The sequence below is a fragment of the Aristolochia californica genome, unplaced genomic scaffold (assembly GCF_029961685.1).
Source record: "Aristolochia californica isolate CCGP_79_NKW_82.1479 unplaced genomic scaffold, dmAriCali1.0.hap1 SCAF_9, whole genome shotgun sequence".
NCBI lineage: Eukaryota > Viridiplantae > Streptophyta > Magnoliopsida > Piperales > Aristolochiaceae > Aristolochia > Aristolochia californica.
This window is the reverse complement of record NW_027182290.1, coordinates 1664893-1691252: the sequence shown is the minus strand read 5'-3', so window position 1 is coordinate 1691252 and position 26360 is coordinate 1664893. Positions and strand designations below refer to the sequence as shown.

Here is a 26360-nt window from a genome sequence, read left to right as displayed (position 1 = left end):
AAAGCGGGCAATGAGTAATAAATATATGGCTAGGAATTTGGATACTTTTGAAAAATGGCTGTGTGTGTGCTGTGTTTCAGAAAATAACCCAGAAATATTTTCAAAGATAATTAAATTTTAAATGCGGCCTTCTCAAATTAGGAGAAAAATCGTTACTTAGAAACTAATCTGTTTCTTTCGCTGTTGCTCGCTCTGCTTCCGATTCCCAACTTTTCCTGTGTTTCAGTATGCGAAGAAAATGATAAGGCTGAAGGTGATTGATAAGTGGAGCGATGGAGAAGAAACGATACCGGGTTGCACTTAAAAGAATAGTAGTAAGAACAGGCAGCAGGGAATCGATCATAACAGGATCAGAATCGTGAAAAGTGTAATCAGGATGAGAATGAACTTGAAGGCAACGGAAAAGGTAAAAGGCTGGAGAAAACAAATTGATATGGGTAATGGTGTCCCCCACGAGCTTGGAGAAGAGGACAAATAATGGATCACGGACACTGCAGAATTCCAAATTCCGAAATCCCCAGATGGGCATTCTGATTATTTAATCTGGTATCTTTCACTTCTTGATTTTTACTATGATTATGAGAGGGACATGAGCCCTTTGCTACTCTCCCCTGAGGGACGAGGGTTTCATAGATAAAGCTGAAGGCCAATGTACCATCAAGCTCTCTTTAAATTTCCCATATAAGAAAATACAGAGGTCTTAACAGGTTGAATTGATTCATACTTTTGTATAGATTTAAGAGTGGTATTTATACATAATTTATAACTGTGAAGGGATAAATACAATAAATATCTCCTAATTTCATGAGATAAATACTATTTGCAACGCAGATAAATCTTTATCTCTTCAATCGAATGGAAGTCCCTTATCATATACTTCAATATGCTTATACTAAAAGAGTTTTTAACCACCACACAAATGGCTGATAAAATGAGACATTTTGGGCCAAAAAATCTAAGACCTTATCATGGAACTATACTTTTTTTCTCCTATGAAATGGATTATGAAATGTTTTATGCAGAGTAATCGATCCCTCAATTGGATCCATGAAATTATTTCATGCACAAGTAGAAGGGTCCCCTTCCCATTACCTCAGTTTTCCAAGTTTCAGTGGGACATTCATAAGAAATCTGTCATCTTCTTCACAAAGTACACAATTTATGATAGAATGATTCGCTTTTGCCTTTCTTTATACCCATAACCAGTACCCTAAAACCCATGACCAGGAGGATAAAAGAATAATCTACCTAAAACGAAACATGGGTGTGCATGTCATTGTGAATGTGAGTCCATCCACTTCAGGAGAAAACTGGACTGAGACTTAAAAACATTTTTTTTTAGTATTTTACCCTGTTTATCTCACAATCTCCCACTACTGGATAAAACTGGAGTAGATTTATTTTATATAAAATTACTGATATATTTCTGGAGCCGTTGGAGGTGGAAGAACGGGAGGAAAACCTAGGGGTATATTTGTGATGATGGGAATTTCAATGTCATGGGTGGATGCTTCTCTCTCTGTCAGACACTAATGGGGTGGATTTTGCTTGTTTCGATGCGCTGTTATCAGAAAGAGAAAGTGGCAGAGAACGGAGAAAAAAATAAAGAAGAAATGAGGGAAGACAGGGACAAATGGCGCTCTCTTTAAAGTTTCATTTGTTCTTGATCTTTCTCTTCATCGAACACACTTTACGAGGTTCAACTGTTGCATATTCCCTCTTTTTCCCGTTCCGTTCTTGGGTTTTCTTTCTTCTCTTTCTTCGTCTCTTTTGTCATCATATCATTCCGGAAATTTTGTTTTCGTTTGGTTTTGCAACCCGAAAAGAGCGGTCTTGCGGATTCCCGTGATCATTTCCTCGTTGCGTTTGGAGAGGAAAAGGAAAGGATTTTATCTCGGGTTTCAACTGCTCCTCCTCCTGTTCTGTATCCATCTTTCTCTTTCGTGCCTTTTCGTGAGTGCTACTCTTGTCTATTCTGAGGATGAGGGGAAAAGAAGGGTTGAAAAGGAATGCATTATCAGTCTGCTGGAAGCGGGTGTAGCTAGATTGCGAAATCTTTAGATCTCTGAAGTTGGTATGTCGATTTCGTGCAGAAAGAGATGCTACAAGCGCGCACTACTGGAGTTGCTGAGCTTTTGAGTGAGAGCAATATTACTTTTTATGTTCACTAAGTTGTTCTTCAATCCGAAATCGTTCGTGTGTTGGTTTTCTGAGTGGAAGTTATTTTCGGTCATGGTAGAGAACAAAGGAGCTTTCCAGGCCGAATGTGTTGCAGTATTACTTGTTCGTATCCTGTTATCTGATGAAAATATAGGATTATTTTATTTGAAGACAGTTCAAATACACGACTTGGAGGACTTCTGAAGCGTGCATGTTTATTTTCGTCATCCCTTGTGAAACTTTGGGGTAGAAAAGATCATTTCTTGGGAAATATTTGATATTTTTCATTTCATCTGGAACTAGTTCTACTTTCTTTGCACGAAATCAGGTAGTTTGTCGGTTACATGTTGAGATGCATTGCTCTGTTAATGAGGATGATTTCATCAAAAATCGTTTTGTCCCAAATGGGTCAGTGTGAAATCTCGAAATTTAGCTTCTCTTGAGACGGGCTTTCCATTTCATCCGCCTAATGGGTACTGTTAACTCAAAATCTGAAAAGGATAAAGCTCTGCTTCTGTGTAAAAGACGGAAGAAATTCACCCAACAGGCAATAGAATCGAGGTATGCTCTATCGGCTGCTCATCTATCTTATATCCAGTCGCTCCGTGACGTTGGAGTTGCTCTCCGACGATTTGCTGAAGCCGAAATTTTTATTGAATCATCTTTGTCTACGTCTGCAACTGAGCTTGATAGAACCCCCTCACATTCGACATACCCGTCTCCGTCTCCTTCCCACAATGCTGAAATTGTAGATTCACCATTACACAATGAAAGTCCAGCTTCAACGCCTTTATCCACTGTTAGTTATATGAGGTCAAGTGGACCAGCGACTGTGACTGTTAGGATGGATTCGTCATTGAACCGCTTTGCCGAAGATGAGTCTTTGACGTTCCCGGTTCCTCCACCCCCTCCACCACCGGAGACCGGTTCCTCTTGGGACTTCTTCTATCCCACTAGTTCAATTGAAAATGGGTATAAGCAAAATTTTGATAATTTGATGAATTTGAGACAGTTCAGAGAAGAGGACATACATCACATCACAGAAGAGGAAGCAGACCAGTGGGAGAAAGTTGATGTAAAATGTAAAGATGGCACTCCCAAGGGAACAAGGAGGTGGGATTCAGAATTGAAGCTGGACAAATCTCCAGAGCAGCTAGCTGTTCACAGTAGAAGTAATGGGGAAATTCTGGTTAGCAGTTCCAGTAGCGAATTTTCTCTGAACAGATTTTTGGATTCGGACCAAAATCGAGTTCAAGAAGCCAAAAGACCTGTGTTTGATAACTCTACTGGGGAATCAGAGGAACTGTTGGTTGCACCTTCTTCTTCTAAGCAATGGGGTTCAATAAGGGAGGAGACGGGGACAGAACAAGCATTTCCTCCAGAAAGGGAAGACCCGTCAGAGTTCATCACACATAGGGCTAAGGATTTCTTAGCAAGTGTCAAGGACATTGAGCATCGGTTCTTTCGGGCCTCTGAATCAGGCAGAGAGGTGTCGAGAATGCTTGAGGCCAGCAAAATCCAGCTCAGCTTTTCTGAATCCAGGGGTAATCATATTCTGTTATGTCAAGAGTGCGGGCATTTACTACAGAAAATTTGAAGTTTGTAAGCTTCAGTGTTTGAAATTTAGTTGTGCTTTAGTATTCTGTTAGCTCCTTATATGTTTGCTGGATTTGCAGGAAAGTCTTCTGCAACTATGTTTCAGACTGCTTGCCATCTTATTTGCTGCTCTTCTGAGACTGCCCCTCTTCCTCATGGTAACTTTTGCTCTTTTTTTTCTGTTTTTTTTTTGTGGTTTGTTCTCTTATTTTATTAAAAGAAACAATTGGATTTAGTTTTACATCTTTGCAAATGATCCCTTCTTCTGGCCAAAAACTAGAGAATCCTTATGACCGTGGAGAAATCAACACCTGAGGGCATGTGCAGTGCTTCCTCCCCTCTGCTTTTTGTCTCCTCTGGTGTGGGTTTCTCTGCACCTAGCCCAAATCTGAAACCTGTGGCAAAGATGTAAAAAAATCATATCCTGACAACCATTCACATTTCAACCTCTGGTCAACGGCTTTGATCTCTGTTTGGAAGCTTGTAAGATATATTCATTACAAGCCTTCAACCAATCAATAGGTTTTAGTAGCTAGGTAAGCCGATTTAATTGGATTTTGGTTCATGAGGGATTCAAAGTGTGCGATTTTGTGTAAATGGTTGGAGGTCTGATGTTGTGATTCCTTGAGATAAAATCGCCAGGAATGTTGCAACAGCACTACCTGAGTAAATATTTTCAGAAGATAGGAGTTAGGTTTGATGTTCCACCTGAAAATACCTTCTGTGAATGTTTATGCAGAGCAAACTCAATCTGTCACAAAGGTTATTACTTGGAAACGGTCAACATCGTACCAATCCTCATCGTCTAGAAATCCTCTTGTATTGGCATCAAGAGATGATGATGACAGTGGGAGTGATTTTATTGAAGAGTTCTGCATGATTGCTGGAAGCCACTCGTCCACATTGGATAGACTTTATGCATGGGAAAGAAAACTACATGATGAAGTGAAGGTATTTAGCTGTGCCAATTTGTTTTTCTGTATAACACCATTCTTCAGTAATTTTAATTTTCCATAATTTTCTGTTGCAGTTATCTCTGATTTGAAATCCAACTTTTATGTTAAAAATTAGAGGATAAGGATCATTGCTTTCCAGTTCCATCAGCATGTTTTGCTTTGTGGGTTTCCACACTTGTGAGCATCACTTGGAAGGCTCCATCTTCATGCTCAACATTTTTTTCTGCTAACTACTTTGTCAACTTTGGTCTTTCCTCGACCTAAAGCTTATTATCAGACTCCCCATGGCCCTTATGAAAGCAACCTCGTATGTGAGTGCTCTTTGCTTAAGTGAGTAGAAAACAAGAGCTGGTCAGCCTGAAGCTGAAGAGAAAATAATGTGAACACTTAACAGAATCAAGCTCAATTGGTCTGTTTTTTACGTCTAGTAACCAAAGCCTTGTTTCTACAAATTTTATGATTCCCCAAATATGTTTATACAAGTGCTCCTCCTACCTAAAAAATCGACATTGTATGAACAAGAATTTCATAGAGTTGTTAATAAACCTGATTACCAGCTTATGCAATCTGAAGTTTGCCCAATTATAGCTTGAATATGCTTCCATCAGTTATTGAATCAGGTGACAGTCTTCAGAGATCAAAATTTCTGGACTCATAATAAGTATATGACTATCACTTTTTGTATTTTTTGTTAGTTAAAAGCGTAAAACTAACTGTCATAAGAAACTGCAGAACAATTTTTTGACTCCAGTTGATTGACTACTGGTGCTTGCACACGCTACTGTCTCCCCTTCAAACATGTTGTATTTTCAATATGATTTCTTTGTTTTTCTTTTGATTCTGCGAGTTTTATTGGTTTCATGTTCAACTTGTGCAGGCCAGTGAAAGCATCAGGAAGGAGTATGATAGGAAGTGTGAACTGCTTAGGCATCAGTTTGCTAAAGACCTGAAGCCCCAAACAATTGACAAAACTAGATCAATTGTGAAAGATCTCTATTCCCAGATTAAGGTAACCATTCAAGCAATTGAGTCCATATCAAAGAGAATCGAAAAGCTCAGGGATGAAGAATTGTTGCCGCAACTTCTAGAGTTAATACAAGGGTATGTAACTATACTCTTTATGTATGATCTTCCTTTGCTTTATTTAGTTCAGTTGATCCTTGATGTGTTTTGTCATGTGCTTCTCTCTTACTCTGGTTTCAATGACCACCTTATGATCTAGCATGTATGGGTTAATAGTAAGTTTACTAGCTGTTCATTTTGTTCTTATTTCCAAAACATTAAGAGATTGAGGAAACAGGCAGAGAGTGCTTGGTTATTTGAAATTACATTGAGGTCTAATGAAATGCCATGAGAAAACACTGAGAACTACTATACTTGAAGTAGAGAACACGGTGACCACAAAAATACGATTTTCTTTTCCTCTCCAAAACTAGCTTCTTCTCATACAGCTGGTAGACTAAAAATGTATTTGAGGATATGAGGGAGTTCTTTCCTGGAATCTGATCTGTGCTAATTAAAATTGCTGACCCAAGCTTGTACTGGATACGCCTTGATCCACTCAAAGGGACTTTGTTGTTATCGGGTTTGAGACGGCTAAAATCTTCATGTGAACATCCAAGAAATTGTTGTCAAAAGAGATGAAAGAAAGCTTCAAATTAGATAACTTATCAAACATATGGGCTCTGCAAGATGTTTAAATAATTTCAGCAATCTGACCTTGGGTTCAAATCCTGCTACCTGTATCTGACCTAGAGTTGAATTTAGTATAAAATACAAAACCAGAACAAATTTTTTTGACTACTCGAGTACCTTCTTGTATATCTGTTTACAGTTTGCTAATCTTGCCAAGGAATTAGTTGATTATGATAATGGATTTTGCTAAATGAGTGTCCTTTAACAACAGATTCATCCGGATGTGGAAAGCAATGATAGAATGCCATCATGCACAATACATCACCATCTCATTAGCATATCATGGTAGAAGCTCTTCATCGGCTTCTCAAAGTGAAATCCAGCGAGAGGCCTTGTGTCAACTACAACATGAGATGGAGTGCTTTCACTCCAACCTTGGTAATTGTTATCGGTCTCATAAATCCTATGTTCAAGCCCTCAACAGCTGGCTTCAAAATTGTATATCAAAAACCCAAGAGCGTTCTAGGCGTTGGATGCCTTTCTCCCCCCCTCGAACCCTTCAGCCACCAATATTTGTTCTCTTTCACGAGTGGTTGTCTGGAATCGATGGCCTGCCATATAGTGAACTTTGTGAAGCTATTAATGGATTGTTATCAGTTTTGCGTGGGTCATTTGAGCTACAAGTTGAAGAAGAGAAAAAACTGGTTCCAAATGAACAGAAGGAGGAGACGGAGGAGATCGAAACTGGGGATGAGAAGGTTTCAAACCTGAATAGATTACAGTCGAGCTTGACTGGGGCTTTGGATCGGCTGACAAAATTTGCTGAGGCATCACTGAAGATGTATGAAGATATTCGACAAAGGACTGAGGCAGCCAGAGTAGCATATACAAATTGTAGAACAAGGTTATGAGAGTGTTCTAACTAGGATGGGGCCTAATACCAAAGAATCAAACAGGCTGTGTAAAGAATGGACGTTGATGACTACCATTTTTACTAGAGTATTCTATCTTTCATTTCAGGCTGATTCTATTGCCCATCCGGAGTGTTTTATTGAGAAAATCAATCTGAAACTAATACTTTTTTCTTCACTTGTCAGTTCAATCAAACAGAGAACACGTGAAAAAGAGCTTTGGAACTGCATATTTGCAAATGCCATGAAGGAATAGAACTGAAACTTGCTAATCAATAAATACAAATACATTTATTGGCGTATACCCTAACAAATAGAAGTGAGGTTTTATTGATCAAATTCAGAGGCAGAATTATCAAATCTAGCTCCAGTGCGGCCGAAACAGCTCGAAAGTTTAAAAGATCACACACTAGAAACCAACAATTTGTGTATAGTGAGCATATGGGTCTGACTGCATTGCAATCGGGGCTCTTGTTACTTCGTCTGGAAGGTCGAAGCCGTCTATGAGCTCTCTGGCGACATTCTTCACCTGGAAGCTCAGATATTCTGTAAGCTTGTGGATGGCCTGCACACGAACCCGTATATAATCAGAAATGGGCGTCTTAAAGAACAGCCGGATGGAACAGAAACACAACTTGAAATACCTTAGCTTTGTTAGGGGCTACATAATCTGCATTCCGGTATGTACCAATGTCATTCCATATCCGGTCCAAGGCATAGAGATCACAAACAACCTTCAGAACTCCACGAGTGTTCTTATCCTGACAGCTGTGGTTGAGTCCAAAGGATATTAGAACTCTGTCATGGGTTTGACTCCACTAATTACTCAATTGCAAATGCAACTAACCTTTGCACAGAGTCGATGAACCTAGCTAGGATCACCGATTCTATGTGAGACTCTGCAAGAGTGAGTAAATGATTTAAGCATCTATTCCATGCACCAAATACTCCAAGATTCTTGGTGTGTTTCCGGAGCCGCACCGCCACACTATGGAGCAATCGAGACGTTCTGTACTGTATATAAAGAAAAACAAAGAGAGAGAAATTCATTTTGCTTTGCAGTACTAATAACCATATTTAAACCTGTAACAGTCAGATATTATCTCACCCTGAAGGCGTCTAGCTGAAACTTAGGATCTCGTAAGTGGCTCTCCCCCTCCCAACGAGCAGTCACAGGGTTTGGCTGAGAGAGGTAAGTCCCCATTGATTCTCTCAAGTAGTTCCATGTCACAGTGAGTGTTCCACCTTGAAATTTTTCCTTGTACTGCTTCAAAAGGTCAGCTGCAACCTACAAGATAAGTCAAGCGATTCAATTGCTACTGTCGATGTTCAGCAAAAAAATTGCAGTAAGGGTTTCATTAGTTGGTTCTAACCTGCTGCAAGAGCACAGTGTTATCGCCCTCAAATGTTTGAAATATATCATGGTCATTCCTCAGAATTCCAAACCTGTTGACAGCAGCATATCCATGTCCCCCACAGGCCTCTCGACAAATGCTTAAAGACTTGGCAGTGTAGGATGTCACATAAGCCTTGAGACCAGCAGAGAGAGAATGCACATCTCCAACTAGCTGCTCATTGTGATATCTCTTCATTTCAGAATACCTTTCCACTAAATACTTTGTGCCAAAGTGAAACGCATAAGTGGAGGCAAGCATTGGCATAAGTTTGTGCTGGTGAGATTGGTAATCCAAAATACTGATCTCCGGTTGCTTGGATGGGCCAAATTGCTGCCGAATAAGGGAATACCGAACTGCAATGGTGACTGCAATTTTGAGGACTCCAACGGAAGAGTAAGCAAGTCCCACTCTTCCTCCTACAAGCTCTCCTAATGTGGCAGCAAATCTCTTATTAATAGTAGGTAGATTACTTGTATATTTTCCATCCCGTGAGACATCTCCAAACCGGTTGAGGAGGTTATCTCGAGGAATTCTAACATAGCTGAACCTGAGAGCCCCATTGTCAACACCATTGAGCCCTATCTTGTGCCCACAATCTTGTATTTCAACGCCAGGGAGAGTCTGATGTGTCTCCAAGTCCCTGATCGGAACAATGAAGGCATGGACACCCATGTCAGAACCTTCTTTCGATTCACCATTAGGTAATATTAGTCTGGCAAAGACTGTTGCGAGTTTTCCATGAACAGCAGCATTTCCTATCCACCATTTGATGGCTCCATCATTTGGGGTATTGATTATGAACTCGTCAGTAACTGGATCAAAGGTGGCAACTGTTTGAAGGGCTTGAACATTTGAACCTTTTTTAACAAAAAAGACCAACAGGTGTAAGCTTAAGTTCATGGGAATAGAGCTAAATAGCAGATACAGAATTTTTCAAGTTTGAAATTGAATCTGAAATTTCAGTAGTGCAATTTATGTTTGATGGGATCTACACCCAAGTGCCGCATCCCAATTTAATTCTATTAAGAACAAGGTATCAAGATTCGGGATGGTAGACAAAGACTTTACCATGGTGGAGTTCTGTCATTGCAAAACAACCCGTATACTCCAGATTGTCAATTTTCTCAAAGTATTTCTCTCTATGCTTTTTGGTTCCTAGGTTGATCACTGAACCTCCCCAAAGGCTGCATAAGAAACACTTTTTTGTCATTATCCTTTTTAGGTATAAAACAAACTCCTTCGCTTCAATCGCTATCACAAAATGCCGTATATTCTGCAGTGAATTACCTGAATCCAGAAATAGCAGGGTCCAAAAAGAAGCACGAGAAGAAAGAAAAAAAACAATAATAGTGACCGAATATACGAAGCAACAGATTTGAGCAGAGAGTCTTAAAGAGACTGTGGTCCTTGTCAGCCAAACACGAATCCGACGTCCACTATAGCGATTTATCAAGATGATTAATGAAAGTGGATTACAGAATATTGCTAGCATCTTTGTGAATTTCATTTTTCGTTTGGTTAGACTATGTATATGCTAAAGAAGAGCAGTAACATCATGCGGGGTTCTCAATTCTCATTTGTTGCAGCACAGAAGTAGTAAGAGTTAGTAAGCGCCGCAGCAGTTAGATTTGAACCATCTGCGGATTCCAGCCTGAGGTGGATTGAAGAACAGCTCAATATCCAATTACGAAGACGCGTGACCCGATCGGATAGTGGATACTAAAAACTAACAGAAATTTTCCATAATACAGCACTGACTAAAAGTAACAGAACCCAACTAGAAATTCAATAATCCGAATCAACCCAAAGCAAGGTAAATAAACCAAATCATTTCGGTAAGAATTCAACACATGACAGAAACAAACAGAATCCAATGTCAATATTTCGAATATAGTTCAGAAATCTCTACAAGAGGACAACAAATAAAACAAGCAATTTCGCAAACAGCAAACTCACCTGTACTGCACTCCCATCTTTATCCCCAGCGACATATCCACACTCCCCACAGCCTCCGCTATCGCAAAATACTTGGCAGGGTCCTCCGTCACATACTTCAACGGCCTAATCCCGAGTTCTCTGACTAACCCGGTCAACTGCTTCATGCAGAGCTCCCTATAAGCATCCTTAGATATCTCGATCGGCGTCTGTAGATCAGGCCTAGAATTGAAAAACTCGAAAATCCGTTCCTGAATCAGCCTGTGCTTTCCCCTCAGGTAATCAGAGAGCACGGACGGGCTCACCTTCATCTTCCTCGAACCGGCGCATGCTAGCATCAGCAACTGATCCTCCTCCCACGGGGGAGGCTGAAGCGCGAGATGCGACGCCAGCCGTCGGATTCTTCGGAGCGACGCCTGGCGGTCCTCATCTCCAACAGGTTTGCCATTCGGATCTCTATCCATCTTTCCGTAATCGGACAGTTTGGAAGGAAAATGTCGGTATAATTAGAAAGAGGGCGCACGCCGCCGGGAAGGCAGTTTATACGCCACGAAAGTGACGTGGCAATTAACTAGTACTTCACGTGGCGACAAGTTATAGGGTCCGACTTATTTGTCAGTTGGTTTTTTGGCGCGCTTTTCAACGTAATCGAGGGTCCGGGTGAGGATGGCTCGAGTCCACGTCGACTTTTCTGGTCTCTCTCTTACGCAGACATGTAGACGACCCATGCAGCCTCCATCCTTCTGAGTTTGGACTTTGGACCGTCCTTATCGCCTTATCATTACCCAACGTAATCGTAAGCGATTAAACGACAACAATGAAAATTCAAGCTTGTAAGAAAGAAAGGAATATGAGAGGCGAGATTTGGTAGAAGATTAGCGAGAGAGGAATGAAGAAGGAGAGTCGACGAGAGAGGAGAGAGGAGAGAGGAGAGAGGGACGGACACGGAGAACGGAGACTTGTGAGAGGAAGAGACGTTCGCCGCCGGTAAAGAAGAGAAGAACGCAGAGAAAGGGGATGTGGAGGGTGGTCTCTGGAGGGAAAGACTCGAATCAAATAAACGAAAAAAATGGATATTTATTATTTTTTTATTAAGAAAGGTCAGATGGACGATTCGAACGGAAGGGGCGCGCGACCCAAAATGCGAAAAAGGCGCCAAAGGAACATGGCACGTGGTCATCAGATTCAATTTTCACAGGGTGCGTACCTGCGCACCTCCTACTGGATTACTCCCGCCCCTTTTGGAGGTCACTTCAGCAGTGATCGGTGAAACCTCTTTTTCTTATTACGCACCATGCGCATGTTTAGTTGCGTCCGTGGGAGGAAGAACCCCTTTTCCCTCGCAAACTCCATCTGAAAATTTCGATCTTCCTTCAAATCTCGCAACCTTCCCGTCCTGATCAGTTCTCAGCACTTTTTGTATCGACAAACTCTTTTCCGAAGAAAACAGCACTTGCCAAAGAAAGGTCAGTAGAATCACCACTTACAATGCCCTAACTTCCGGATCCCCATTTTTTCTTTCCCCAAGGGTAGAGGGGTTCGAGGATTCCTCTCCTATTCTTCGTGACTACAGTACATTTGCTTTTTTTACTTCGTTCACTGAGTTTTTTTATGCAAATCTGATCTAGTTGCGAAATGTCAATCTTGTTTTGTTGTATACGCATATTTAATTTCGTGCCAATTTGATTTGTCTCCTCTTTTTATTTTACACGGGTTGTTAGCTGGTGAGTACCTGCAAGTCTGAAGTGAGTAATAACAAGCATATGTCTAGGTTGCATTAACAGCTCTTTTTTTTTTTTTTTAGTAGGTGTTTGAGCATCTGTTATATGGAAACTGAAGCAGGGCACTCCTTGAGAGTTAGGACTGCTAACATGAGACAGACTCATGGAAGTGGAAGTCAATTCGTGAATCCTGTTATAGATTCTCTAAGTTCCGGTAAAACCCATGTTTTGGAAAATGAGGTTGAGTCTCGGAAAGTATTTACCAAGGAACGAGTTGTATTGGGTGATGTTACAAATCGTCAGAAAAGAGATCTTTTATCATTTCCGGTAGATCCCTATCAGAGGATCTTGAAACCTAAACTCAAGGACAACAACTTTTTCTGTAAAGTAGGAGAAGAAGTGCGGAAGTTGGACGATAGAAGTCAGGAAGCTAATGCAGCATCACCGAATATCGAGAATGTGAGCGGTGTTAGCCCAAGCAGTTCATATTTGCGATATGAACGACTTTTTCCGCCTACAAACAGTGGAAATGTCGATGGGCCTGTGCAAAGCAGTGCGCATTTGGATGTCTCACAGGTCAAAGGTAAAGTTAGAGATCTTACAGCTTCTCTGGACGATAGATTACATCTCATAAGACGCCATGCTGAGGATCGTGGCATCGCAGGGGGTGGTGGCTTGAGAGATAGCTGTGCTTCGAGTGTTTCACTTTCCGGGCAATGTGAAGTTTCCTTGGGCTCGTCCCCTTTGACACACAGGGTTTCCTGTTATTGCCATGGTAGTACCACGGGGCATAAAGCTGAAACGGATCCTTTAAATCAAATAGCAGGGGCAAACACTTGTGGCAAAGCTTATGGGGTTAAATCTGCACCAGGGCATTTGTCTATTGCCGACAATAATTTGCAGTTTGTGGGTTCACAGGAAAGTGTCGTTAGTGGTATTTCATGCTTAGTTCAAGAAACCTTAGACTGCTCGAGGAATTCTGGGCTATCAGGTTCTGGACTATTGAGCCTTGGAATTCAAAAACATACTGGTCTTGTTGGTGATAGTGGTGACTGTGCTGGTGAAGTTCGGGACTTTAATAAAGCTTGCTCATGCTCTTTATGTCTGAAAGGTATTTCCTCATTTTCTGTCCGAGAAATTGATTAGATTTTGTACTTTTACTTTTTCGGCATTTATTGAAGGCTCAGGCCATCCAGAAAAGAGGCCTAATCAACTGTGGTTGTTTTGAAAAGCTGTAACACTAAAGCTATTAAGTTGAACAATTTTTCTTTTGGTGCTACTAGCTGCTTATGTTTGGTCGGAGCTTCATTATCAGGACACCAGAAATCGTTTATCTGGTAAGCAAGTTAAAATAATGTTATCAATGCTTCTTTGGTTTCTTTTACTTCAGTAAACTGTAATTGGTTAATATAGATTTGTAGGAAACCTTTGTTTGTTTTATTCGAGTATTCAAAGTTCATTTGTTAATCTTCAAGTTTTACACTGGTCTTTGCAGAAGTAAAAAGGAGCATGAAGCAGGTTAGAGTTTTAATAGGAAGAAGTTATACTCATGGAAATACTGAAAAACCAACGGAGGAAAGCTCCAAGATGTCAAAAAAGCTGGAGTCTGATCTGATGCATCAGTGGAGATCACTTTTTCTGCGTACTGAGGATGCATTTGTGCAAGAAAGCAAACAACTTGTGAGTTATTTTCTGGTTGCCCCTTTTTGTGACTTAAATACTATTTTTGTGTATATTATTTCCATTTGATTGTGTTCAGTTCACAATTTCCTTGCAATCAATATCCCTTCTGCTAAGAGGAAACATTGCTGATTGTTTTCTTGCTCTATTTACTTCAACCTCTGCACATGCCCCTTTTGTAGACTAACCATCTCATTTCTGTTTTGCATGTAGAAATCTGATCTCATCAAGTTAAAAGAATTAAGAGAAAACTGCATGAAAGATCTGGAGACCATTGAGAATGTGGCAAAAGGAAAAGTGTGAAATTCTTGTAATGATACTTGGTTACATAGGTAATTTTAGTTTGTTCAGTTCCTATCTTTAAGTGTGGTGTTTATGAGACCCTGATGAATTAGCAAGTCAGCATTTAGAAGATTGAGTAGGAATTTTATTCCTGTAATATTTATTTTATATGAGTGATCAATGGTTACACGGTTTGTACTGATATGAGAACTTAGTGTTCTTTCTGTTTTCCTTTTTTCTGCCCACTTCTCTTCCCAAGGCAATAAATGCTTCAATAAATTCATCTAATGCATTTTGTTTAGCAACAACTTTATTTTAATTTTATGTTTTAGTTGGCAAACTAGGTGGGTTTCTTTCATACAATTACCTCTTGGCTCTTCTTTTTAGGGTAGCTTGTTATTACCCTTCTTTATTCTCAACGCTTGAGAGGACCATATTATTTTAACAGTTTTCTGTTTGCTGATATTTTTAAAGTTGTTTGTTTTAGTTGCTCAAGTTCATTCTCCCTGTGGTTCTTCTTCTCATGTATCATTCAGAAAACCAAAAGAAAGGGAAAAAATGAAGTGTTCTTTTTACTAATAGATGAACGATTATTTGGTGCTGCCTGCTTCTTATATAGTTCCCTCTAGATGAGACTATGTAATGATGAGGATTGCAGATATATTACTTAGGCCTTTAGCTCAATGGTCATGTGTGGGGTTTTTAGTGTGAGGTATTGGGTTTAAATCTCACCGGGGTTAAGGGGTGTATGTATGTGTGTGTAATCAACATTAAAAAAAAACTGTAAGCTTTCGTGCAGATTTCCAAAGCCTGGCAGCCCAGGGGTCATTGAGTAAACCTTTTATAGAATGTCATTGGCTGCTCTGTTTCAAACTTTAAGTGATCCTATAATTCAATTTCCATTGAAAACATGGTACTGATGCAATGACAATGTGATGAAAATTGCCATTATTTTGATGCACTTTGAATTTGACTAACCTTATCCAAATGAATATGGGGATTCAGCCTAGTATCTGACTAAAGAGAATGAATTCTCTAGATTTATATCTTAGTGGAAATGTTAGTTGTACTTGTTTCCGGTTATTTAACATTACTTCCTGTATGCAAATGAAAACTTATTTGCACTTTCTTCCTCTCTGCCGAGGTGGGGATACAGAGGAATCGTTTTCTTGTTTCCATTGTGATTAATGAAAGCGCACCCTATTTATGCAGATTCAGTATGCTCCATGTATAAATGTGTTTATCATATAATGATTTCCATTGAGGTCCGACCTGACCTTCCTCCCAAATTCAAGTTAACTCAACTGTGTCATGGGTTGACTCGTGATGTCTTGGACAATGTTGTGATCCTGTTAACTCCGGCTGATGTCCATGTCTTCTTAATTATATCTGGTTTTCACATGTCATAATATACATTAATCAGCCAGAAAAATTTGTAAGGTAGTGAGGTTAAGGGAGAGCAGGGACGGCCAGAAGAATAAAAAATCATCAGCAGTAGCGTATATATCAAGCAAACTCATATGAAAACAAAAATCTTTTGTATTTTCATTCACAAATATGCTCACGACCGATTCTTAATATGGAAAAGAGAATGGAAAGCGATTAAGGAGGTTCCCATAGCTCTATGTGCCGGAAGACTCATACTAATCCATTTCTTTTAGTCCTTTGGTAAAGCCGTAGCTTTGGAATGAAAGCTGATGTGGGTCCAATTGGTGTCAACGGACGGTCCAGATGCTTCCTTTCCACGTGTTCTTTGGCATGCGTCGTACGTAATGGAGCGCCCACTATCGACTGGAAGAGACCGAGTGCCACACTTTCGACGTGTGGAGTACCCACTCGGTAGACGCCATGAAAGAAACTAGGAAAGATTGAGGCGTAATGATATAATCTGATTGGAAAGAAAGATTCCGTTGTTCGGTATGTTTCGGTTCGCCAAACCTGCATTTGTTTTAATTGACGACAATGCCCTCTTTTAAAGGAATAAAAACGGGGTGTTTGGGTAATTTGGTTGCTATATATTGAACTCCCATGCTAGGTTTTCGGTCCCGTTCACTGCCAATTGTCTGTTCCGTTTGCGTTTGCAGCTGCTGCTTGGCTAAGGACCGCGTTTCCGGTGAGAGACTTCTCTTTGTTAATCCTTTGGATCTCTTGCGAGCGTTATTATTTCTCATGCCACGCAAGATTATGTGGTGGCATTTTTTTCTCTTTGGAAAGTTTGCTCTCATGTTTGTTGTTCGTGTTTAGGCTTGAATTTCGGTTTTCTCTTTTTTTCTTGATCTATCTTGCTCATTGATGTCGCTATGTGAACTTTCTATATTTATTCTTTGAGGGACCCTAGATCTATCTTTGTTTCGTATATGTTGATTATTCTTTTCATTAACATAATAAATGTTTACTTATGTCTTGCATTGAGTGACGAAACATGAACTGAATAGATTTTGGTTGGCTTGTATTTCATTTTCCAGATCTGATGGATTAGATTTTTTGTGGTGAAACTGTTTTTCTTATGGTATTTTGATTGATGGACTGTCTGAATTACTGTAGAGAATATCAATTGTAAACGATATGCCTCGTTGTATATGCAAATCTTTCTATTGAAAGATCTAATATAGGCGACTATTGCGGTCTTAATTTCAAAATTGTATTTTAGTTATTGTGGTGGATTAGTCCTAAGTTTGCCCAAGAATTGCATGACTGTACGTTGTGAAAGGATGTGACTGCATATCTTTTGTTTACTTTAACAAGTTACCGCTTAGTTCAGTAGACTTTTGAGTTCTCGTTTTGGATTTGGGACGACTGATATTATCTACTTTGGTGTAACTGGAGTTTTCTTACCATTCTTTTTTTGTGAATTATGTTGTCAAACTCAACCACTCTCTCAAGTGTGAATCCCTGGTGCTATAAATGGAAATTATATTGGTTTATTTTCTACATAAAATTATGTTGGGTTGGTCTGCAGTAATTCTATGTTTTTTTTCTATTTGAATGACTATACTGTATTATACATTATATTCTCATGTCACTTCTTGTTATTCCGCTGGTAACTCTGTTGTCATGCATAAGATGAGTTACTTATTTTTTCTTTGTGCTTTTTTGGATGATAGTGTTTTGTTATATTTTCTCTGCTGTTCATTTTTTCTGATATTGTTTCTTTGCTGTTAAGGAGAGGTACCATTGCTTCAATATGATTGTTTTTTTTTAGCACAATTGTTTCAATGTTGCTTGCTATGGAATGCTACTAGCCATCTCTGGCCATTCTTTCTCTAGTTTTGTTACCATTTTGTCTGGTCTATTTATCTTTGTTGATCTGGTAGTTAAAATCACTGGGTGAGTGTGTGATTTAGGACCACACTTCCATGCAGCTTTTGATATCTCTATTGTCTTGACAATGTAATTTATTTTGTACCGCTGACATTTTTCTGTTGTGCTGTTTGGTAGAGCATTTATTATGACATTTTTCTCTTGAGTACTGATTCTCCTTTTATGATTATAGTAATCTAGTGATGGGTAAGGAGAAGGTTCACATCAACATTGTGGTCATTGGTCATGTCGACTCTGGTAAGTCAACAACCACTGGCCACCTCATCTACAAGCTTGGTGGTATTGATAAGCGTGTGATCGAGAGGTTTGAGAAGGAAGCTGCCGAGATGAACAAGAGGTCATTCAAGTATGCCTGGGTCCTTGACAAGCTGAAGGCCGAGCGTGAGCGTGGAATCACCATTGACATTGCCCTCTGGAAGTTTGAAACAACTAGGTATTACTGCACTGTCATTGATGCTCCAGGCCATCGTGATTTCATCAAGAACATGATTACAGGTACATCTCAGGCAGATTGTGCTGTCCTTATTATTGACTCCACCACTGGTGGTTTTGAGGCTGGAATTTCCAAGGATGGTCAAACTCGTGAGCATGCATTGCTTGCCTTCACTTTGGGTGTGAAACAGATGATCTGCTGCTGCAACAAGGTAATTTCTACCTCCCTTTGCCAATAGTACTGTTTTAATTATTGATTGACACTGATACCTGAATCGAAGTTATTTTATCAATTTGAGAAAATAGTTATTTATTCTCCCTTGTGAAGGAGACTAAATTTCATTTAGACTCTGCTTTTTTAAAAAGGCTGACATGAGTCAGATTCAAGAGTTCTCTGGATGTTAAATGCTTGATCTTGTATTAGTTTCCAAAAAAAAGATCCTGCATTGGTATATGTCATTGTTTCTTGACTCGTGGATCTAGGCGGCTTGACTGGGTGGCCTGCTCAGGGTCCGAGTTGCTCATGATGCTATTCACTGCTACTGTTACCTTTTATTTTCTGTTTGTTTTATAGTGGGTTTTAGTCATTACTTCATTCATTTTAAGTCTAATTGCCATTTCTTTTTATGGACATGATGTATATAGATGGACGCCACAACTCCCAAGTATTCCAAGGCAAGGTATGAAGAGATCGTGAAGGAAGTCTCATCTTACTTGAAAAAGGTTGGATACAACCCCGACAAGATCCCATTTGTTCCCATCTCTGGTTTTGAGGGGGACAACATGATTGAGCGCTCGACCAACCTTGATTGGTACAAGGGTCCCACACTTCTTGATGCCCTCGACCAGATCAGTGAGCCAAAGAGGCCCACAGACAAGCCCCTTCGTCTTCCTCTTCAGGATGTTTACAAGATTGGTGGCATTGGCACTGTTCCTGTTGGACGTGTTGAAACTGGTATCTTGAAGCCTGGAATGGTTGTTACATTTGGTCCCACTGGTTTGACTACTGAAGTTAAGTCTGTGGAGATGCATCACGAAGCGCTCCAAGAAGCACTACCGGGTGACAATGTTGGATTTAATGTGAAGAATGTTGCTGTGAAAGATCTGAAACGTGGGTTTGTTGCCTCAAATTCCAAGGATGATCCAACTAAGGAGGCTGGTAACTTTACATCCCAGGTTATTATCATGAACCACCCTGGACAAATTGGAAATGGTTATGCTCCTGTCCTTGATTGCCACACTTCTCACATTGCTGTCAAGTTTGCTGAAATTTTAACCAAGATTGACCGAAGGTCTGGTAAGGAGCTCGAGAAGGAACCTAAGTTTCTTAAGAACGGTGATGCTGGTTTTGTGAAGATGATTCCCACCAAGCCCATGGTTGTTGAAACCTTCTCTGAGTACCCCCCTCTTGGTCGGTTTGCTGTTCGGGACATGAGACAAACAGTTGCAGTTGGAGTCATCAAGAGCGTGGAGAAGAAGGATCCCTCCGGTGCTAAGGTCACGAAGTCTGCGATCAAGAAGAAATGAATAGGGATGATCTATTGGACATCAAACGACTTCATGTCTTTTAGTAGTGACATGTGTTTTTGTCATTGTGTCATTCTGTCAGCTGCTGCCGTTTCGAGCATTTGGATGCAGAACTGGGTGCTCGACCGACGGTGGCGAGGTAAGTCGTGTGTCACTTAAATTGTTTTTGCTACTCTACAGTAGTTATATGTGCTACTTTTGGATTTGACGTCTCATCAGTTAGTCACACTGTACAATAAGAATGATGTGAGGTAGTAATATCTGATTTTTGTGTCGGATGTTGTATGTCTCATCACCTAGTTTCTGCTTTTATGCCCGTACCAAATCTGGGTGTCGACTCGCAGTGGTGAAATTTTTAAAGAAGCATTACTCCACATCTCTGTAGGATTATTTACCCGGAGAACGAAAAAAAGGAAGCGGATTGCATATTATCCTGCGGACGATTTTATTCAAGTAAACGACGGTACTTATTTATTAGAGATGAATGTTATGTTCTTGAAACGTGCTTTCGTAATTTCAGAACTTTTCTAAGTTTACCTTCCAACAGGTGGCTTTTGTTTGTCGCATTATTTTTTGCAAAATTGGATAATCAGCAAATGCAAGCTTGTATGCAGAATTGCAGATGTAGTCATCTAGCGGTTACTATGAAGATGGGTGCATGTAGACGTGCCTAACATTGTTTTTCCTCTCTGCTGGTTTTTATAATTTTTACCTACTACAAAATCCTAGTGGGCCCGAGGGGGGGAGAAAAGTCTGGATAGAGGTTTTTCACGTAATAGGAATTTCCATCACGTCCAAGAAAAGAAACCCAAGTGAAGTAAGCTGAAATTGGACTTGAGGCGCTTCGTATAAAAATCCGAATGAAATTCGGGGAGGCCCACTATTTTCTCTAGTGATACTGTGTTTTGAAAGTTGAAGCTGTATTTTTTGAACCTCAAAGAGTGAAACTAAAATTATGAACCGTAAAATTATACATGAAATATGTTGTTATCACAGAGGATACTACTCTCCCAAGAACAGGCAATGAAGGAAATGGGTCTTGTCCACGCAACCCTCCATTTATGAATTACCAACAACCCCCAAGTTTCCAACGATCGACGCCAACTGAATTAAAACTGGTGACCTGCTAAAAGCAACCCCAGTGACAGCAACTGGGGAAAGCTGGATCATGTCCTCACGAGCACCGCCTCCAGGGCCGTATCAAGTTATCGACTGTACTGAAACTACCGTACATTGCCTTGGCGTCCGCAACGCATCCATTAATGGATTTTCATGATTCCGGTGGGATTCCCAGTCCCTCGCTCGACAATCGGCGACGCTCGACTTGAGCTTGAATTTCCCAAAGATTCCAACCTCAGTCCTCTGTCACTTCGTACGCTAATCACCATCCTTGACCGGCTCCCTTCTCCAAAATATTCTCTCATGAACGCTCGCCTGTCCTGCTCTGCACGCGGGCTCAGCCCCAGAACTGGACTGGTTCACCACGCCGGAACAACATTACCGACTCTTTCCCGGACCCGACGCGAGCCGGTTCCCCCCTTCCCAATACCTCCATCTCTCATCATGAAAGCCTGCCCCATCTCTGAGTTCCCTATTACTCAAAATCGTACGGCCGAAGAGTCTGGATGATAAAGACAAAACGTCGCTCTCGTAAGCGCCATCGCAATTTCGCTACCCTCCCCCTCCATGATAGCCCCACGTGGTAACTCCCGCCGTAAATATCGCCCCATCTGGGCCCACCCAATCCGACGTGTCCACCCTCGTCACTCTGACCACCCACTGACGTACTCTTTATTCAGCCTTTTTTAAAGTTTTAATCCCTCTTTTTTATAAATTTCACACCATTAACCGCCAAAAATTTAACCACAATTTCAGTGTGGTCAGTGACATTTTTCCCGCCTTAAGAAAGTCAACGCGTTCATTTTTTCCAAGGATAGGGCCCACGGTGGATACGCTTTTACCTGCAATAAGAATCCGGATAAGGTAAAAAAATCTCAGCACCGGCCAAATCGACGTGCGACACGACATGGGCCATCCTCAATCCACCTAGTCCGCCAAAAGCTCGGCGGGGCCCATGAGTAAGATATTTGATTAGATAGCTGTTGGCCCACGCTCGTAGGTCTCCGTGACAAAGACCGGATCGAACGGCTTGGCCGAGTCACCGAAAGCTTTCGCCCGTGGTCTTGTCAGGTTCTCGAACTCGAGCCGGTTTTATTCCTCTGATGTGAAATGTCCAGACTTGAGATTCCTTGTATCCTAACCATGTATTTTCAAATTTATACACGATAATTTGGAAGTTGGTTTTCACCTGTGAATTTTAATTAAAATTGTTATTAATGGTTAGATCAACCTCCACAATGTACATACAAGGTACATAAATAATTGATTCCTAATTAAAGTATTAAGGTAAAATTTGACTTAGAATTAAAACCCAATAAGAGTAGCATTAAAAGTATGTTCTATATATATATGTGTGTGTGAACGGGGTTGAGTGAAAATGACATTACATTAAGTTGGTGTGACAAAGTGACATAAGGGTGAGTCACATAGTCACAAATGTTGCACACACTAGGCTTGATGACTCCTATGTTATCATCATTACATTAATATGGCATCATCCATGGGGGGCATTTTTTTCTATCATGATATTCATGACATTTGCCATTACTCCTCCCTCTCCCCTCTCTCCACACTTCTAGACTTTTGCCTCTACTTCCTTCCTGTCTCCTACTCTTCTCTATTATTGGTCTCGTACCGCGTAGAACATCATAAGGATGTATTTTATAGTCTTAAATGGTATTTTCGATCCAATTCTATCGTATAAATTGTACCCTAGTTTGTTTTACCCAGTTGGTGGGTGAAAACATGCATTCGTCTTCCCATACACAATATGTAATCGTTTAGCCAAGGTTTACATCACATAGTCTTATGGTGAAACCCTAGAGAGTTTTTATTGACAATTGAAAGCATTCTTAAACCCTAATTAGTTTATTCTTATTAAAAATTAATCACAAATGATACCGGATTAGAAAGATTTTAGGCTAATTACTTAGAAGGTATAACTTAAACTCGATTAGCTATTTAAAATCGGATATGGATCGAACATTGACATATCCCACCTTAAAACTCATGAGGGTGGTTTATGAGAAACTCTAAACTTATTTACCTTGAAATATTTGAAATATATAGGAGAGAGTTTTGATTGATGTTTCGAGTTAAGACTACATTCATATCAATAAGGGATTAGAAAGAACTTGTGTTAATTACTTGGGAATGTATTTATTAAATTTGGTTCGCCATTTAGACCTAACTCACTAATATATCCTACTCTTAAAATATCAAGGGTTTGTAAGAAACTCAAAATCTAGAAATTGGAGAGAGAGAAAGAGAAAAGAGATTGAAATTCCGCAAGAAGATGTAACCAATTATGATGTGTATGATGGAAGAGGATCCCCTTTCCACATCTATCTTCAAAATCGTAAACTTTACCCTGTTCCTTTAATGACTTCACTGAAAAAAATGAGTGAGACATCTAAAGAACTCATCTTCTCATTATCCTATTGAAGGACCACAAACAAGAGGCTAATATGATGAAAAAACTATAGTCCATTCATTACATAACCTTTACTTTTTTTTCACTAACCCTCTAATTACATCATCTCTCTCTCTCTCTCTCTCTCTCATCCATATGTGTGACATTTACATACTTATTATGTCTTCAAGTTCCAAAATCCCCAATCAAAAAGCTCTACCAAGCAATGATAATGGAACAATGTGAATTATTTGATGAATTACTCATCATTAAATATAAAAAAAACTGCTTAATGAAAGTCCTCAATTATATGTTCAAACTTTCCAGTTATGCCTCATTTATATGCTTATCATGTCTTCACCCCCAATCCCCAAACAAAGGCCCAATGAAGCAATCATAATAAGGGAGACATCTTCATAATTCTACTACCCCTTATGTTTAAATTAAGGTCCTCAATTACTCATTTACTAGGGTAACTTGTATGCTTCATGTATCTTTTCAAGTTTAGGATTCCCAAGCAGAGACCCTTTGAAGATCATCATGATGGGAATATATCAAATAATATTGATAGAATCATTAATCATATCAATTCCTTCCTTTCTTTCACTCTGTGATTTACTTATAATTACTTAACCTCCAACCTCTAAAGACACTTGCCTTCATCGGAAGTACTCATCATAATGGGGACATGTGGGCTTCATGAAAGTCACTTCTGACCTGCCATTTTGGCTTAGAAAGAGAGAGAGACTTAGGGCTGCAAAGAGCAATGTAAACTAGTTTTTTTTTTTTTTCTTTCTGGAAGCTGGTGCATGTTCTAAAATAGTTAATGGTAGGTCTGGTCTTAATAATTTAAGAGTTCAGGGATTAAGCAGAAGGGTCAGTTCAGTTAGAGACTATCCAAGCAAAGTCAGAAGAATGTTAATGCAATTACAGCTTATAAATACTCTTTAAAACCATCAGGAAAAGATGGTCTTCAGTCATCACATGACTGGAATAATTCTGGGTGTTACAGTTTATGATCTTTAGGGTGAACCGATCTGGTTTAAACAGCTTCAACCTATTTACTGGAAACATTTCTTTCTCCAGTTAATGAGCTTGAACTTCGAAATCTACCAGAAAAGAAACATTCGCTTTACTCATCTAATGATCCGTTCCCATGTAGTTATTACATTAGAGAAAGGGAACCCATTACACGGTTTACAGTCTACTCAACTGGGTTTTCTGGGTTTCTCTTTTTCGATTCCATTACAAGAAGAAAAGAAGTCGGAGATTACAGGCTATCAGTCAATTCTAAATCATTGTTACACGACTAAAAAAATATTCACACGCAAGCATTTGATATTCCTGACTTGTATAATCTTCAATCACAGGCGTCATTCGAGTTAAACGTCGTCGGCATCATTGAGTAAATGGGAAATCCTCGACCAGTGGCCAAATGCTACTGAAAGACAATGAAGCTTCCCTTTTGTTCTATAGTGAAGAGCAAATGGGGTGAATCGGAGCAATTAAGTTTCATTATTAGAAGCGTGGGCAAAGATCAAAAGCCAGCATGAGTTATTACACTCTTGAGTTTCACGTATATGGAAAGAAAGAGATGAAACAGAGGCTACTGCTGTTTTTCATAAAAAAGAACAAAAGATGCATCTTCCTAAGCTTTTACTGGTTCACCGATACTTCCCAGTAAACGAGCATTGATGATGATAAAAAAAATAACAGAAAAGAAAATTTGAATTCTGGGTTTTCTGCTGCAGATTCTTGAGGAGACTAATGTGATCACAGAGGTGGAAAAGTCTACTCATGTTGGTAGCAGACTATTCATTGTTCAATGGAACTGAAGGAGACCTTTCCCAACTCTTCCCTTGAGCACTGTACAGCTCCACCAAATGTCAATAACTCTGCAACAGAAAAAGCAACTCATCACAGGGGTGATTTCATGAAGAGTTTCTTTCATCTTCAGAGGTGATTTTTTTTTTTTTTTTTTCCTCTTCTGCTTCTGAGACAGACTGAACCATACATTCATCCTTTCTACTTTATGGAAAAGCATAACTAGAGGAGGATTTGTCATCAGAGGAGAAAGAAAAAGGCCATTGTCTGTTAATGGTGATTTCCTGTTAAAAGCAAGATTAACGCCAAGGCTGAGAGAGCTTTTTCAGGTTTGAAGGGCTGTTCGGATATTGAGAGTGGGTTTGTACTTGCCTGTATTTGGCAAATCCAAACCTAGACTGGCAACTGACCAGTGGTCTATGATACAAATAGCTTTGTTAAAGAAGGAAAGTGGACCACCCATTGAGGAGTTGAGCCACTATGTTCAAATTCACCTAACCTACTTTGGCATGAAAAAAAAAAAAAAAAATTATTGGGGGAGAAAAAAGGATAAAGAAAAATAAAATTATTTATATGAGTTTTAATTGTAAATCACTTATAATTTGCAAATAATAGGCTCCATCCAACTATTTAACCGATTTTTATGTAGTTTTAAAGATTTTTTGAATATTTAGAGTTTTTTAAAAAAATAAACTCCCAGAGTTTTTATTTAAACAATATAACAAAAGAAGAATAGAGTAAAAAACATAGTTAGACACCAATACCACCCAAGGTATTGGAGCGAAACTCGTATATCTTAATCTCAAAGGGGTTGAAAAAATATTCGTAATTAGTTGATATATGACTATAATCGAATCTCCTTCAATGATGAGCCGATCTAAGAATTGCTAAGTATGTAAGTATTATTATTACATTTTATTGTTTATCAAAATTAAGTCGTTACTGACAGCGGCTACCCAATATTACCCAACAGACCGATCTGTTAGGTGCGGAAAGCTTCCGCCTACAAGAGTGGACGGAACCACTCTGACACCCACCCACACCACCCATTCTTGACCGCCTCTCACGGGATTCGAATGCGGGACGTGGTGTGCCCAGCTCTGATACCATGACAACGCTTAGCTAATACACCCAAAAAACCGATCTGTTAGTTGCAAAAAACTATCTACAAGAATGGACGGAACCACTCTGACAGTTACTGTATGGGTCAGTAAGGTGGACTTGAGTCCATACTCATTTCTTTCCAAATAAATAACGCATTTAATTATATATAAAATGACATACCAATAAGGATTTTTTTTATAAAATTAAAAAAAACTGAATAATTATACTAAAATATATTTATATTTGATTTTATATGTAACCATGGAAAAAGCTTTAAAAACCAGTAGTAGGCAGCATATATAGACTTTTACCATTTCTACAAATTATTCTTCTTATTTAACTTTTTC

General features: G+C 39.6%; 4 protein-coding genes across 4 annotated transcripts; 3 read left to right on the top strand and 1 right to left on the bottom strand.

Annotated features, from left to right (window-relative positions):
• The first annotated feature begins 1515 nt into the window (after positions 1 to 1515).
• LOC137940051 (protein ALTERED PHOSPHATE STARVATION RESPONSE 1) lies at positions 1516 to 7366 on the top strand. The gene is made up of 5 exons (XM_068784969.1): positions 1516 to 3704; positions 3837 to 3914; positions 4496 to 4707; positions 5590 to 5813; positions 6619 to 7366. Exons 1-5 carry the CDS (start codon positions 2630 to 2632, stop codon positions 7256 to 7258), a joined length of 2229 nt encoding a protein of 742 aa, XP_068641070.1. The 5' UTR covers positions 1516 to 2629; the 3' UTR covers positions 7259 to 7366.
• Positions 7367 to 7409: 43 nt separating this feature from the next.
• On the bottom strand, positions 7410 to 11405 carry LOC137940052 (acyl-coenzyme A oxidase 2, peroxisomal). Its single transcript, XM_068784971.1, has 7 exons — positions 10612 to 11405; positions 9724 to 9839; positions 8632 to 9512; positions 8367 to 8546; positions 8106 to 8272; positions 7903 to 8026; positions 7410 to 7823 (listed from the first exon to the last, which is right to left on the bottom strand). The coding sequence occupies exons 1-7, from the start codon at positions 11052 to 11054 to the stop codon at positions 7668 to 7670; spliced, it is 2067 nt and encodes a 688-aa protein (XP_068641072.1). The 5' UTR covers positions 11055 to 11405; the 3' UTR covers positions 7410 to 7667.
• A 493-nt stretch (positions 11406 to 11898) lies between these two features.
• Positions 11899 to 14554, top strand: LOC137940053 (uncharacterized). The gene is made up of 5 exons (XM_068784972.1): positions 11899 to 12056; positions 12398 to 13422; positions 13595 to 13648; positions 13807 to 13991; positions 14205 to 14554. Exons 2-5 carry the CDS (start codon positions 12417 to 12419, stop codon positions 14292 to 14294), a joined length of 1335 nt encoding a protein of 444 aa, XP_068641073.1. The 5' UTR covers positions 11899 to 12056; positions 12398 to 12416; the 3' UTR covers positions 14295 to 14554.
• A 1758-nt stretch (positions 14555 to 16312) lies between these two features.
• Positions 16313 to 19831, top strand: LOC137940495 (elongation factor 1-alpha-like). Its single transcript, XM_068785596.1, has 3 exons — positions 16313 to 16386; positions 17767 to 18238; positions 18672 to 19831. The coding sequence occupies exons 2-3, from the start codon at positions 17777 to 17779 to the stop codon at positions 19551 to 19553; spliced, it is 1344 nt and encodes a 447-aa protein (XP_068641697.1). The 5' UTR covers positions 16313 to 16386; positions 17767 to 17776; the 3' UTR covers positions 19554 to 19831.
• Positions 19832 to 26360: the final 6529 nt, after the last annotated feature.